Genomic DNA, 11,413 nt, shown 5'->3' on the forward strand with positions numbered 1-11,413 from the left:
CATTATAAACTTTAAATCCAGTCACCGTTACTTCAAGCGTGCTGATTTATTGAAATAAATTTAGATAATTGTTTTTTCATCATTTCCGTGATTGATTCCCCTTCAAAATAAAGTATTCCATGAGAAAGGAAAAAGAAAAAATTATTGAATCAATTAGTGTTAATCAGAATGTCGATTAAACTATGGTATAACATCCCTAAAATGACATTAAGTTCAGATTTGAAAAATCTTGGTTTTTGTTCCTCTAAATCCAACAAAATTCTAGATTTACTCCTAGACGTCAGTGAAAACTAATTGATTTTTTAGAAACTCGAATTTATAGTTTCGACTGAAATGCGACTATCAGATTTTAGCTGTGTTAGATTGCTGCGATCGCTAGACGAAGTTTTTCCAAATCCGTGTAAGGGGGTATGGATGAAAAGTCGGCGGAAAAAGTGAGCGAATTTTGGGAATTTGTATCTCAATAACCATTTGTTTAATTCATTTGCTGTTCTTCTTTTTCAAAACAACGTATTCCAAGCTTCAATAACATTTTTTTTAACTTGAATCAATTAACAGAAAGCATTGCTATCGATAATAACGTCAAACAGTTTTCTCGGTAACGCGTTTGTTTGAATTTGAAATTCGATTTGTCGTTCGAAATTCAAAACTTTTTAATTTAGTGCTAGGAAAAGAGAAAAAAAAAGAAAAAATTTCTATACCATCCCCACACCCTCCCCTGCCTAAAACCGATGACGTAGCTTACGGACGCTTCTAGAGATCCGCATAGGATGCCCGTTCTCGCCGATTTGCGAGCGGCAGCTTTGCAGATCTAGCTCCGCTTCTCCCACTTATACTCCCCCCCTCCATAACGTTACCCCCACTTCGAGCGATCGGAGGGGTGGGGCAACGGTAGGTCTCAGCGATAGCTCGAGTATTAGAGAACGCATAAAACTTTAATTAATTATTAACTCAAAATTTCATATAAAAAATTAAATATAGCATAGTCTATAGCACTTCTGCAATAATAAGGAACAATTTAAAAAAGTTTCATCAAAATCCGTCATATAGATCTTAAGTTAAATCCTTACAAGCATATATACGAGTACAAAGAATTTTACATATATATATATATATATATATATCTATTAGTACAGAGTATGATATTATATTTACTCTGATATTTCAGCGAATTAGCATCTTGGAGAATCTGGATGGAGGATAACGCGGAATGTTTAATTTTCCACAGTCGTTTTTCATGACACTGAAGCCAAGGGAGTTTTAACACGCTCAAAAATATATAGGTACAGGTACATGTTTTACGTTTCGATCTATGCTATAGTCGAGATCAAAGTTTGAACTTGTATAGGATTTATTGTCAGGATAGATCTGATAACGTGATAATTAGGTAAAAAAAAATTGAATATGAAACTGTGAAAAATTTACTGGGAAAAAATGCTCATTAAAAAAACAAGAATAATACAACCAGTTAAAAAAAAATTGAAACGACGATATCGTCAATTGTTATCTCTTCAATCGCGATGTCCATCATCTGCAGAGGAATTACAGCTTTGCCTGAAAAACGTATAAATAAAAAGTATAAGCATGTAAAAAAGGAGCCTAATCTGTGCAATGGAATAACGTGACAATTAGGGGCCGGTTCGACTTACGTTCTGATGAATAGCGAGAACACCGTCTTCCTCAGAGGTCAAGATCTCGATATACGCTGTACCGTCATTATTAACGGTTACGCTCTTTCCTGTGCAGCTACCGTTGATTAAGTTGCCGGATATGACGTCACAGTAGGTACCAGCGGAAAGGCAAGTCTGGAGGGTCTGCTGGAAGTTCCAGCTGTCCAGGTTGAAAGCGACGAATCCGGCTCCACCACGACAGAAAGCAATCTGGTTGCTGCTGTTGTCCCACCAGTCGTTGATTCCAGTTCCCTTAACGGCATTACGGAATCCAACCATGTTGTAGATCTGGCGCCAACGGTGCTCGCAGATCCACCCATTTCCACACGAATCGTCGGAATTAATGGTAGGGGAAAGGATGTTTCCATTCCAGTCGGCTGGCGGACCAGCTTCACTGTCCGTGAAATCGAAGGAGCTCATGATTTGAGCAATACCATAGGGGTGGGCCAACATGAAGGCAGTCGCCATCTGTAATCAAGTTAATTAAAAACTTTCATTACACGTTCGATCTTTTTTAGGTGTCGGTAGATGTTTCCTACGACCCGTTAGCTCACCTTGTACGGCTTAGAATTCTTGTGGGTGAGGATACTTCCACCACCACCGTGACCACGCTGGTTGTCATGGTTGTCGATGAACACCAGAGCATCACTGGATGTCAGGAGACCCCAAGCTTCACCCCAGTTGGTCAGCCACCTAAGAGCGTTGTTTCCCTGAAAGGCGTTACCCAGCTCCAAACCATGCTTGAATTCGGTAACTGTTCCAAGGTGTACATATTCCGATGCTGTAATTGCTTCGCCTCCCTGATCAATGACCTCTGAATATATGAAGGGGCGACTGTTCGCTGGGAAGCCATGATTCGTGTTGAGATTGTTCAACCGGTTGAAGATGATCTCCAAATCCCCGGGCCACATGTGCTTAGCTGCGTCGATACTGTTGGTAAAGTGATAAGAAATTGAGCTTTTTCTCTCTTCCTTTGTAGAGAAACTGAATGCAACGAATGTAGAGGTTGGTTGTAGCTTACCGGAAGCCAGCAACACCGATGTCAATAAGGTTGTTCATGTACTCGACAATCTTGTCGCGAACCCAGTCTGTTCCCTGGTTGAGATCCGGGAGACCGCTCAGCTCGCAGTTTCGTACCTCAATGGCGTTTTGGTAGCTTGATATGGAGCAGACTGAATTGAAGTCGTTCCAACCGTAGGGGACCTCGGGCCACCATCTGTCACCGTGATAAGCCGATGATCCGCCAGTTCCGTATGCTGGAAGCGGTGCCGACGCGGACATGTGATTGATGATGGCGTCGGCGTAGATCCTTACACCGACGTTGTTGCAGCGCGTTACCATGTCCCTGAGAGCAGCTTCGTCGCCAGATCTGGTCACCAGCTTGTAAGAAACGGGCTGGTAGCGCTCCCACCATGGCCTGTTGCTGATTATCAGGTTTTCATTCGGGGGCGAAATCTGTAAAAATAAAAGGTCTCTTTGGAGCTCCTCGCAACGCAGTTATGGCTGACCGTTCGGTTCCGGAAATGTTACCTGAACACCGCCGTATCCTTTTGGCCCAAGGAATCTTTCACATTCATCTGCAATATCGCTCCACTTCCACTCGAAAAGATGTACCATACCATCACGGTTGTCCCAGTAATGGGGATCCTTGGTGGCGGTCGCAACCGCGGCGAGAGCTAGCAGCGTCACACCGAGCAGCATGGTCAATACTTTGTGTTCTGGATTGAAGTGGTTGGTGAATTTATATTTTACCGAAATCTAATCGGTACGTCAATAATCCTGTGTTATTTTCATCCGTCATTTGTGACATATCTCAATTGAAATCTTGACCCCACGAAAATCAAATGCGAAGAGACACTGATTGATCGAAATTGATCGATTCTATTTTAGAATTCGCAGCGTTACGTGATTCTATCATCGACCATCGCACACTAACAATAAAAGATGATTCTGGAAAGAAATTCATATTTTTCATGTCATCCTGCAAGATGTCCCTAAATTGTTCTGCTGGAAACTAATGTCAACACACTCTGTTCACTTAACGTGATTCTGCTGGTCAATCTTTATAGCAGTTTTGCTCTCTTATCAGCTCAGGTAATCTTCAGTCAGTAGTGTATTGAAAATTTAACGTCAGTCACAAGTTGTGCGGAAGTCGCTTTTTTGGAAGCTTGATTTTATCAACTTGACCCGGTAAAGCTAACCGAAAAAGTACTGAGGAAAGAAAATCTTCGTCCAACAAAACATTTATTTTCAGAGTAGAGTTTTTTGTTCGAATATTTTCTTAATGAGGTAACAAAAAATCGCACAAAATCAACTACACAGTACAGATATTTTTAGAGTAACGAAAGACTCGTTGAGATAAATTCAGTTCAAGTAATAAAATGCATTCGCCACTGCAAAAAAATATTTGTTGGGTTCAAAGGACCCGTTTCTTTCAAGGTAGGAATTATAATCATATAATATAATCATGGTATTTTAATAGTGGTTACATCAAAACTCGGAGTGTTTCTCTCAAGAGATAATAAAATTCATTAACGTACTGCAACTGGTCACATATTTATACAGCCGTGGCTAGATCAGTCACATTTTTATCGGATATTGTCTAGGACTCGGAAAACAACTAACGTATCTGATGGAATTGCAATGATAATAATGATCAAGGTCTTTCTTGTTTGTTCATTGTTAAGAAAAATTGGCTCTGCAAAACCGTGCACGATAGTACGATAAAATAACGGCACTAACTATGTTCTTCCTTTCGACATAAAAATTTCGTATAGTTCACAACATGTTTGTGGCGAAACTTTGACCGAGTTTTTACTCGCAAAAAAAAAAAAAATGTTTTGCAATCGTCGTGAATCGGGTGAATGAATGAACAATTAATTTATAAGTCACGAAACTGAGGAATTGATACAGAAAATATAGGTCCTTAGTTTTCGATACCGGATGGAAACTTTGTATGATATCATTATTTCGGTCTGTTCGAATTGAACTTTTCTGCCGGATATTGACAATCGTGATTGGCATCGAATTGAGTTTGCTACAGTTTCGCCTAAAACAAACAAAAGGAGAAGTTATGAGTTTGAAGACTGCGAAAGTTGTTACATGAGAACGGAGAATTTTTTAACCATCACACGTCGATTTTACTCACATTTACATGGATAGCGAGTACACCGTCTTCCTCAGAGTTCAATATCTCGATGTAAGCGGTACCGTCGCTGTTCACGGTTATAATTTTTCCTGTACATCTACCGTCCTTCAAGCTACCGGATATTACGTCACAATAGGTACCAGCCGGAAGGCCAGTCTGGAGGGTCTGCTTCAAGTCCTGCCTGTCCAAATTGAATGCAACGAAACCGGCACTTCCGCGAGAAAATGCAATTTGATTGTTGTTATTGTCCCACCAGTTCTTTACTCCAGTACCCTTGACCGCATTACGGAATCCAACCATGTTGTAGATCTGTCGCCAACGGTGCTCGCAGACCCATCCGTTTCCGCAGGTATCATCAGAATTGATCATCGGTGAGGTTATGTTGCCATTGGAGTCGGCGGGTGGACCGGCGTCACTGTTGTCGAACGCAAACGAGCTCATGATTCTGGTGATTCCGTAAGGGTGGGCTAACATAAAGGCAGTTGCCATCTGTAATCAAATTAACGAACGTAACTGGTAGATCAGAGTCTTTGAATGCATTTCAGGACTACAAATTCCTGTCTGTCCCGTCAGCTCTGTGATATTTGAAAGCTCACCTTGTACGGTTTGGAAGTTTTGTGCGTGAGAATACTTCCACCACCACCGTGACCACGCTGGTTGTCATGATTGTCGATGAACACTAGAGCATCACTGGATGTGAGGAGACCCCAAGCTTCACCCCAGCTGGTCAGCCACTTAAGAGCGTTGTTTCCTCTGAAGCAGCGATCCAGTTCCAAACCATACTTGAATTCAGTAATTCTACCAATGCCTGTGTACTCCGACACATTGGTCGCTTCATGTCCCAGATAAATGACCTCCTGATAGATGAAGGGGCGACTATTCGGCCCGAAGCCCTGGTCTGTATTGAGATTCTTAAGGCGGTTGACGATGATTTCCAAATCTCTCGGCCACATGTGCTTTGCCGCGTCGATACTGTTCGTAAAAAAAGAAAGTAATGACCTTGATAGATGACTCGTGGTCGGCATCGTGGGTCGATAATGAAATGTGTAGTTCTTGTGTGTTAAGAAACTGCATGCCAGAATAACTGCAAGAGTTCAGAAGCTTACCGGAAACCAGCTACGCCAATATCTATCAGGTGGTTCATGTACTCCACGATCTTTTCGCGGACCCATTCTGTTGCGTGGTTGAGATCCGCAAGGCCAACTAATTTGCAGTTCCGGACGTTAGCAGCATCATTGTAGTTCGTGACGACGCAGTCCGCATGGAAGTCGGCCGAATTGTAGGGAACCGCGGGCCACGATTGATTAGAGTAGAAGACCTGGGATCCAGCCGTGCCATATGACCCATCCTCTGCAATCGAGGACATGTGGTTGATGACGGCATCAACATAGATCCTGACACCCGCGTTGTTGCAGCGTGTCACCATGTTCCTAAAAGCTGCTTCGTCACCGGATCTGGTAACCAGCTTATAAGAAACCGGCTGGTAGCGTTCCCACCAAGGCCTGTTTTTTATTACCAAGTTTTCGTTCGGGGGCGAGACCTGTGAAACGAAAAGTTTCTTTGGTGTTGTTCGCAACGCATTTATGGCAAACCGTTCGGTTCCAGAAATCCAACCTGGACACCTCCGTATCCTTTCAGTGCGAGGAATCTTTCGCATTCATCGGCAATATCGCTCCACTTCCACTCGAAGAGATGCACGATGACATCGCGACCGTTTGAGAAATGAGGATTTTTAGTTGCAACCGCAAATGCGGCCAGAGACAGTAACGTCAGGCTCAACTGCATTGCGATAACCGAATTACAGAACGAAGAAACTTGGTACTTATATTTTACTTGACGTTATTTCCAACTCGTTGACAATTCTAGGTTTTTAATTCAGTCGTAACTACGGCGTGATATCTTCTCAATTATCTGACCCTGAAATAATCAAAAGTAGGGGTCAGTGCCAATGATAAATCGTAAGTAATCGTGTTCTTCATGTATAATCAGAGGGCAGTAGCGTACCATAAATTTTCACTACTAGCTAGTGTGTGCCTCTGTGAGTATTCCAATGCATAGCAGCCGAAGTGAAATACAATAACGTATTCTTGAAAAAGTATTATAGCATCACTAAAATTGAACAGACTGAACGTTTCTGTAATCTAAAACGTGCTTTTCGCATTCTAAGAATATCGGAAAATGTTTTTTCCGCAAAATGGCAACCATCCTTCTCAGGATTCTCGTGAGTGTACAAAAGTAAACACACTCGTTCGATCGTATTCCGAATATTTGTATCAACATTAATTCTCCAATCGATCTGTGAAGTGTTTTTTCATCTTACCTGCTGACGTTATCTCTAGTTAGTATAATTATCATGTTATGGCAAGTCGACGTCGACCGTCAAAACAAGTTTCGCCGAAGGCGATTTTCACTCGACTTTCCAACGATATAAGTTAACGCGTAGACACGAAGATTAGATTTCAGCTCTTTGAAGTGAACTATTCTTATTTCGTGCGTTGTAAGTAGGGCTGCGAATACAGGCTATACAATCTGTGCCGACCGTATCATCAGTTGCTCCATCTATAGATAATAAACAAAAATTAACCATAGCGCGGGAAGCGTTAAATAGTATAGTACATATGATGAAACCCTATTGAATTTCATTTACTCTGCAATTACCATAACTCTCTGACGAATGAAATTAAACAAGAAAAATTGTGTCGCACGTAACGTCATGCAAAACATAGACAACGATACTTTTCGAAAGATGGGAAATGTACTGTCCATATGTATGTGTGTGAACATATATATATGTATATTCACACACCGATATATATATTTCTTGTTTAATTGGAAGGATGGAATAAATTTTCCCAAATGTGATATGTACGAGAAGTATGATTGTATGATATTAGATATATATTCGTAACTTTATTTCGACTGATTTGGCTACAGTATATCACAACATTATAGAGATCGAACTTCAGATAGAGATATTCCATTTGGCAAATTCCAAATAGCAGCAATATACACGAGTATATTTTCACTCGACCACAGTGATTATACACAACAATTTTGACGTTAAATATAAATTATCTTCGCAGTTGGAGGAAACATTTAAACAATCGTGCCGTCGAGACGTTCACACTGCGGCAAATTTTATCTATAAGTATATCGTAATTATAATGCACACAAAAGCCAAGTAAATCAAGCAATTCTGAGAACTAGTGCCAATTTCTTGTCACCTCGTTAACTTTCACTTTTCTGCCCAGCGTGTTACTACCTAACTGCACGTCACACCGAATACGAATTTTACCTGCAGTATTCGTACGTAAACAATGCGTGTATGTATATATACGTATATTTCTTCGTTATGATATGCACAGAAAAATTTCATCCCAATACTTGTGTAACTATAAAACAATCCAACAATATGGCTTTCGCCGGCCGATAACAATGGAATAGTTAATAAGCGTCAGGTAGTAATGAGTATTGCTGGCATAAAAAATCTATAGATGTGCATATGATTAACAACATGATATACTCTTGTTCTTTTTTTTTTCAATCTTACATAGCAAGTACAATACATTGGAAATTAAAACAAAGGGTCAGATCGTATGACTCGTTTGCGGTAATTGTTTACAGCATAATTGTATCAATGTCTTATTGATACAATTATGCTTAATAATTAAATTATAATTACTTATGTCTTTGCAATACGGCCGTTGAGTAGGTACAATAGTAAGGTGAATTGATACGATTACTCATTTTCCCCAAACTCATTCCAACAATATTTGCAAAATTAAAATCTGCGCCCAATTCGGTCACAGAGGAGCGAATAGTCGGGAAAAGAAATTACTTGTTGCTCTGAGAAAGAGTTACCCAAAATTATGACAATGTAATTCAATTTTTTTTTTTTATGGCCGCGACAAAGGTTCGAAAATTCGTAAGATTATTTATGCGGAATTGAATTGTAACGATATTTTTTTGTCTTGCCGAAAAGATATCATACGATGAAATTATTGGCACTCATAAATTAAAAGCAAAATTATACATCGCTGCACGCAAGGCTATACAATAGTACGACAATACAGTTATTCACATTTACAAACATATCATTGACACTTATGCGCATTTTTATGTAACATATTGAAAACATGTTACACACATTGATAAAAATTTGATTATGAAACATTCGTGGCCATATAATTTTGCATCCAGTCGTCCCGTCATATCGACAAAATAACAAAAAAATTTGTAAAAGTAATTTTTTTTCTGTATTTTTAACCTAATTACTAATCAGTAAAAACTGATAACAACAATAATAATTCGCGGTCGTCGACCATGCAAGAGTTTTTCAATTTTTCACATCAAAATCCAATGTTCCAGGTACGTGAACATACAGACAATCAACAAGCAATGCGACAGTCACAAGGTATTAATCGTATTTTAAACGAAATTTATATATATATATGTATATGAGTAAAAAAGTGGTTCGAGTTATCGCCTGATCCGTCCTTGTTCTTTGACTGTATAGTTTGCGTACGCTGTTAGAAATGTCACAGAAGTTGAGCCGGCACTTTTGATACGTTAGGCGTACACACATATCTATATGTGTATACCTGGACGTGTTTTGAGGGTATTTCATTTTTCGGTACATACGATTAGATAAATTCGCAGTGAATTTTGAATCGCAGTGCCGGCATATTACAAGCTGTCTGGGCTGATGATTAATTGAAAGGGGTAAAAAAAAAAAAGTTTCACCGTCTAGAGTGAGAATTTTGAGGTAATTCGTTTTGAAAAATATGTATCTATTAGGCATTATGTATAATATAATGCTTACATGAAGTATATAAGTGATATCAGTTCGCGACCTTTATTCTTCCCCCCCCCCCCCTCCCCCCCCCTCTTCATTCGTATTAACGCGGGTGAAAAAATGAAATAAAAAATATATCAATTACTACGATAAAGCGCAGTAATCATTATTAAAACATTATATTTTTAAATATAATGTCCGTATAACACTCGTATTTTAAATCCACGGAAAAACGGGACAATAATTTTTTTTTTTTTGTTTTTATCTTCTTTCTTTGTTTAATATTAAATACATAACAATGATAGTATTTGCTTAAATTTACGTAACTTCTTTTAGATATATAAATAACCCCTATATAATGTGGATAAGATATTTTCAGGGTAGCAACTAACCTGACGACGCATAATGGATGTTTCGATCGGTCGATTTGTTTAACCACAGTATTATGGAAACTCGAAACTATTTTTATTTCTGGTTGTAAGAATGCCTGGCAACTTCGATTCTCTATCGTATCCGATATGCAATCTTAGCGATTTTATCGATGCTTACTGATCGAAATGACTTCGTCATAGGGGGCAAAAGTCAGCACCGATCTCGCAAGCACCTTTTATCAGTTGAGTCTCCCACCGATCACTCGATTGAGGGAAAATCTCGCAAGATCAACTAATGCCAAATTTATCGTAATCGAAACGTCCATCAGCGCTGTAAAACAACTTGCAGTATTTTTCGAATAACAACTTGACAACAGGTGATATAACAGCCAACCACCAGCCATGGCAGAATTTAAAGATGCATGAGACGTACGGATTATCGTCAAAAATATTAATCTGAGATTTAAAAAAAGTTTTAAGTATGATTGATTGAGTTCAATTGTATCGAAACAACTTCTTTCCCTTAAAATATACATGGAATCAAATTAAACACCGAATGTGCAGTTATGGATAAATTCACAAGAATTATAAAATTCCAGCATCTTGTTCTATACGTGCAGGATACAAAGTACATTTCGTTTTCTGAATAGATTTTTTTTTGTAAATTGCCAGTAAGTCATTGTTCGAAAACTTGAAAAATTTTGAGACAATTTAAGAGCAGCGATTTTCAGCTAATTCATTTTCCACGAAAACAAAACTGACATTATTTTTAATTGTAATTCGTCGTTTCAAAATTGACATCCATGTTTATCAACGGGGTATAATTGTTTTGGCAATTAAATCGTTATCGTTTACAAAATTTCTGTTTGTACCGGACGTCTAATGCATCATTATAAGTCACGTGTTGACGGAACGATGACAAATAGTTTTGGGGGTAATCGACAGGACTCGGGGTGGAAAACTTGTGCATGCATCGGAGGAAGGCGGGGCTCCTGCCGGTTTTGTATAAATCATGAAAAACACGCAGTATGACGTATCTTTGCTGTTACACAACTTGGTGTATTATAAGTTGATGAATATAGTTTTTAATATTAATTATCAATTGAACTTTATGGCAAAGTTCAGTCTGTATGGGGAGGGGGGTTACCACACCCCCTGAGGCTAAGATGAGTAGAAAAAAAAAAAAGAAATCTTCAGGATCACAGTTAGTGCGCTTCGGGCGAGGGTTGATTAACTCGCGAAAATCCACACGACAAGGATGCATGGAAATGTTTGATCGATAGATCTCGATTTCACAACGCTGATTAATATTACAGATCGCATGATCATTAAGTAAATACGGCTTTCTGGGATATACATATATACACGAGTCATTTTCGCAATCGAAGGAGAACACGTAATGTGGTTTCGTTCAATTTTTTATATTCGC

At 39.1% G+C, this 11,413-nt stretch overlaps 2 protein-coding genes across 4 annotated transcripts; both read right to left on the minus strand.

The window, feature by feature from the left end:
- Positions 1 to 1,405: 1,405 nt before the first annotated feature.
- On the minus strand, positions 1,406 to 3,399 carry LOC124180547 (alpha-amylase-like). The gene is made up of 5 exons (XM_046566187.1): positions 3,201 to 3,399; positions 2,692 to 3,125; positions 2,225 to 2,600; positions 1,650 to 2,138; positions 1,406 to 1,554 (listed from the first exon to the last, which is right to left on the minus strand). Exons 1-5 carry the CDS (start codon positions 3,369 to 3,371, stop codon positions 1,543 to 1,545), a joined length of 1,482 nt encoding a protein of 493 aa, XP_046422143.1. The 5' UTR covers positions 3,372 to 3,399; the 3' UTR covers positions 1,406 to 1,542.
- Positions 3,400 to 4,127: 728 nt separating this feature from the next.
- LOC124180546 (alpha-amylase-like) lies at positions 4,128 to 7,404 on the minus strand. Of its 3 annotated transcripts, none has more exons than XM_046566184.1 (6): positions 7,139 to 7,359; positions 6,421 to 6,735; positions 5,925 to 6,358; positions 5,415 to 5,790; positions 4,819 to 5,307; positions 4,128 to 4,719 (listed from the first exon to the last, which is right to left on the minus strand). In XM_046566184.1, exons 2-6 carry the CDS (start codon positions 6,601 to 6,603, stop codon positions 4,708 to 4,710), a joined length of 1,494 nt encoding a protein of 497 aa, XP_046422140.1. In that variant the 5' UTR covers positions 6,604 to 6,735; positions 7,139 to 7,359; the 3' UTR covers positions 4,128 to 4,707. The 3 variants fall into 3 exon arrangements, with proteins under 3 accessions (XP_046422140.1, XP_046422141.1, XP_046422142.1); XM_046566185.1 differs by lacking the exon at positions 7,139 to 7,359 and adding an exon at positions 6,823 to 6,927; XM_046566186.1 differs by lacking the exon at positions 4,128 to 4,719 and having other exon boundaries at positions 4,798 to 5,307; positions 6,433 to 6,735; positions 7,139 to 7,404.
- Positions 7,405 to 11,413: the final 4,009 nt, after the last annotated feature.

This window comes from Neodiprion fabricii, chromosome 4, assembly GCF_021155785.1.
Source record: "Neodiprion fabricii isolate iyNeoFabr1 chromosome 4, iyNeoFabr1.1, whole genome shotgun sequence".
Classification (NCBI taxonomy): Eukaryota; Metazoa; Arthropoda; class Insecta; order Hymenoptera; family Diprionidae; genus Neodiprion; species Neodiprion fabricii.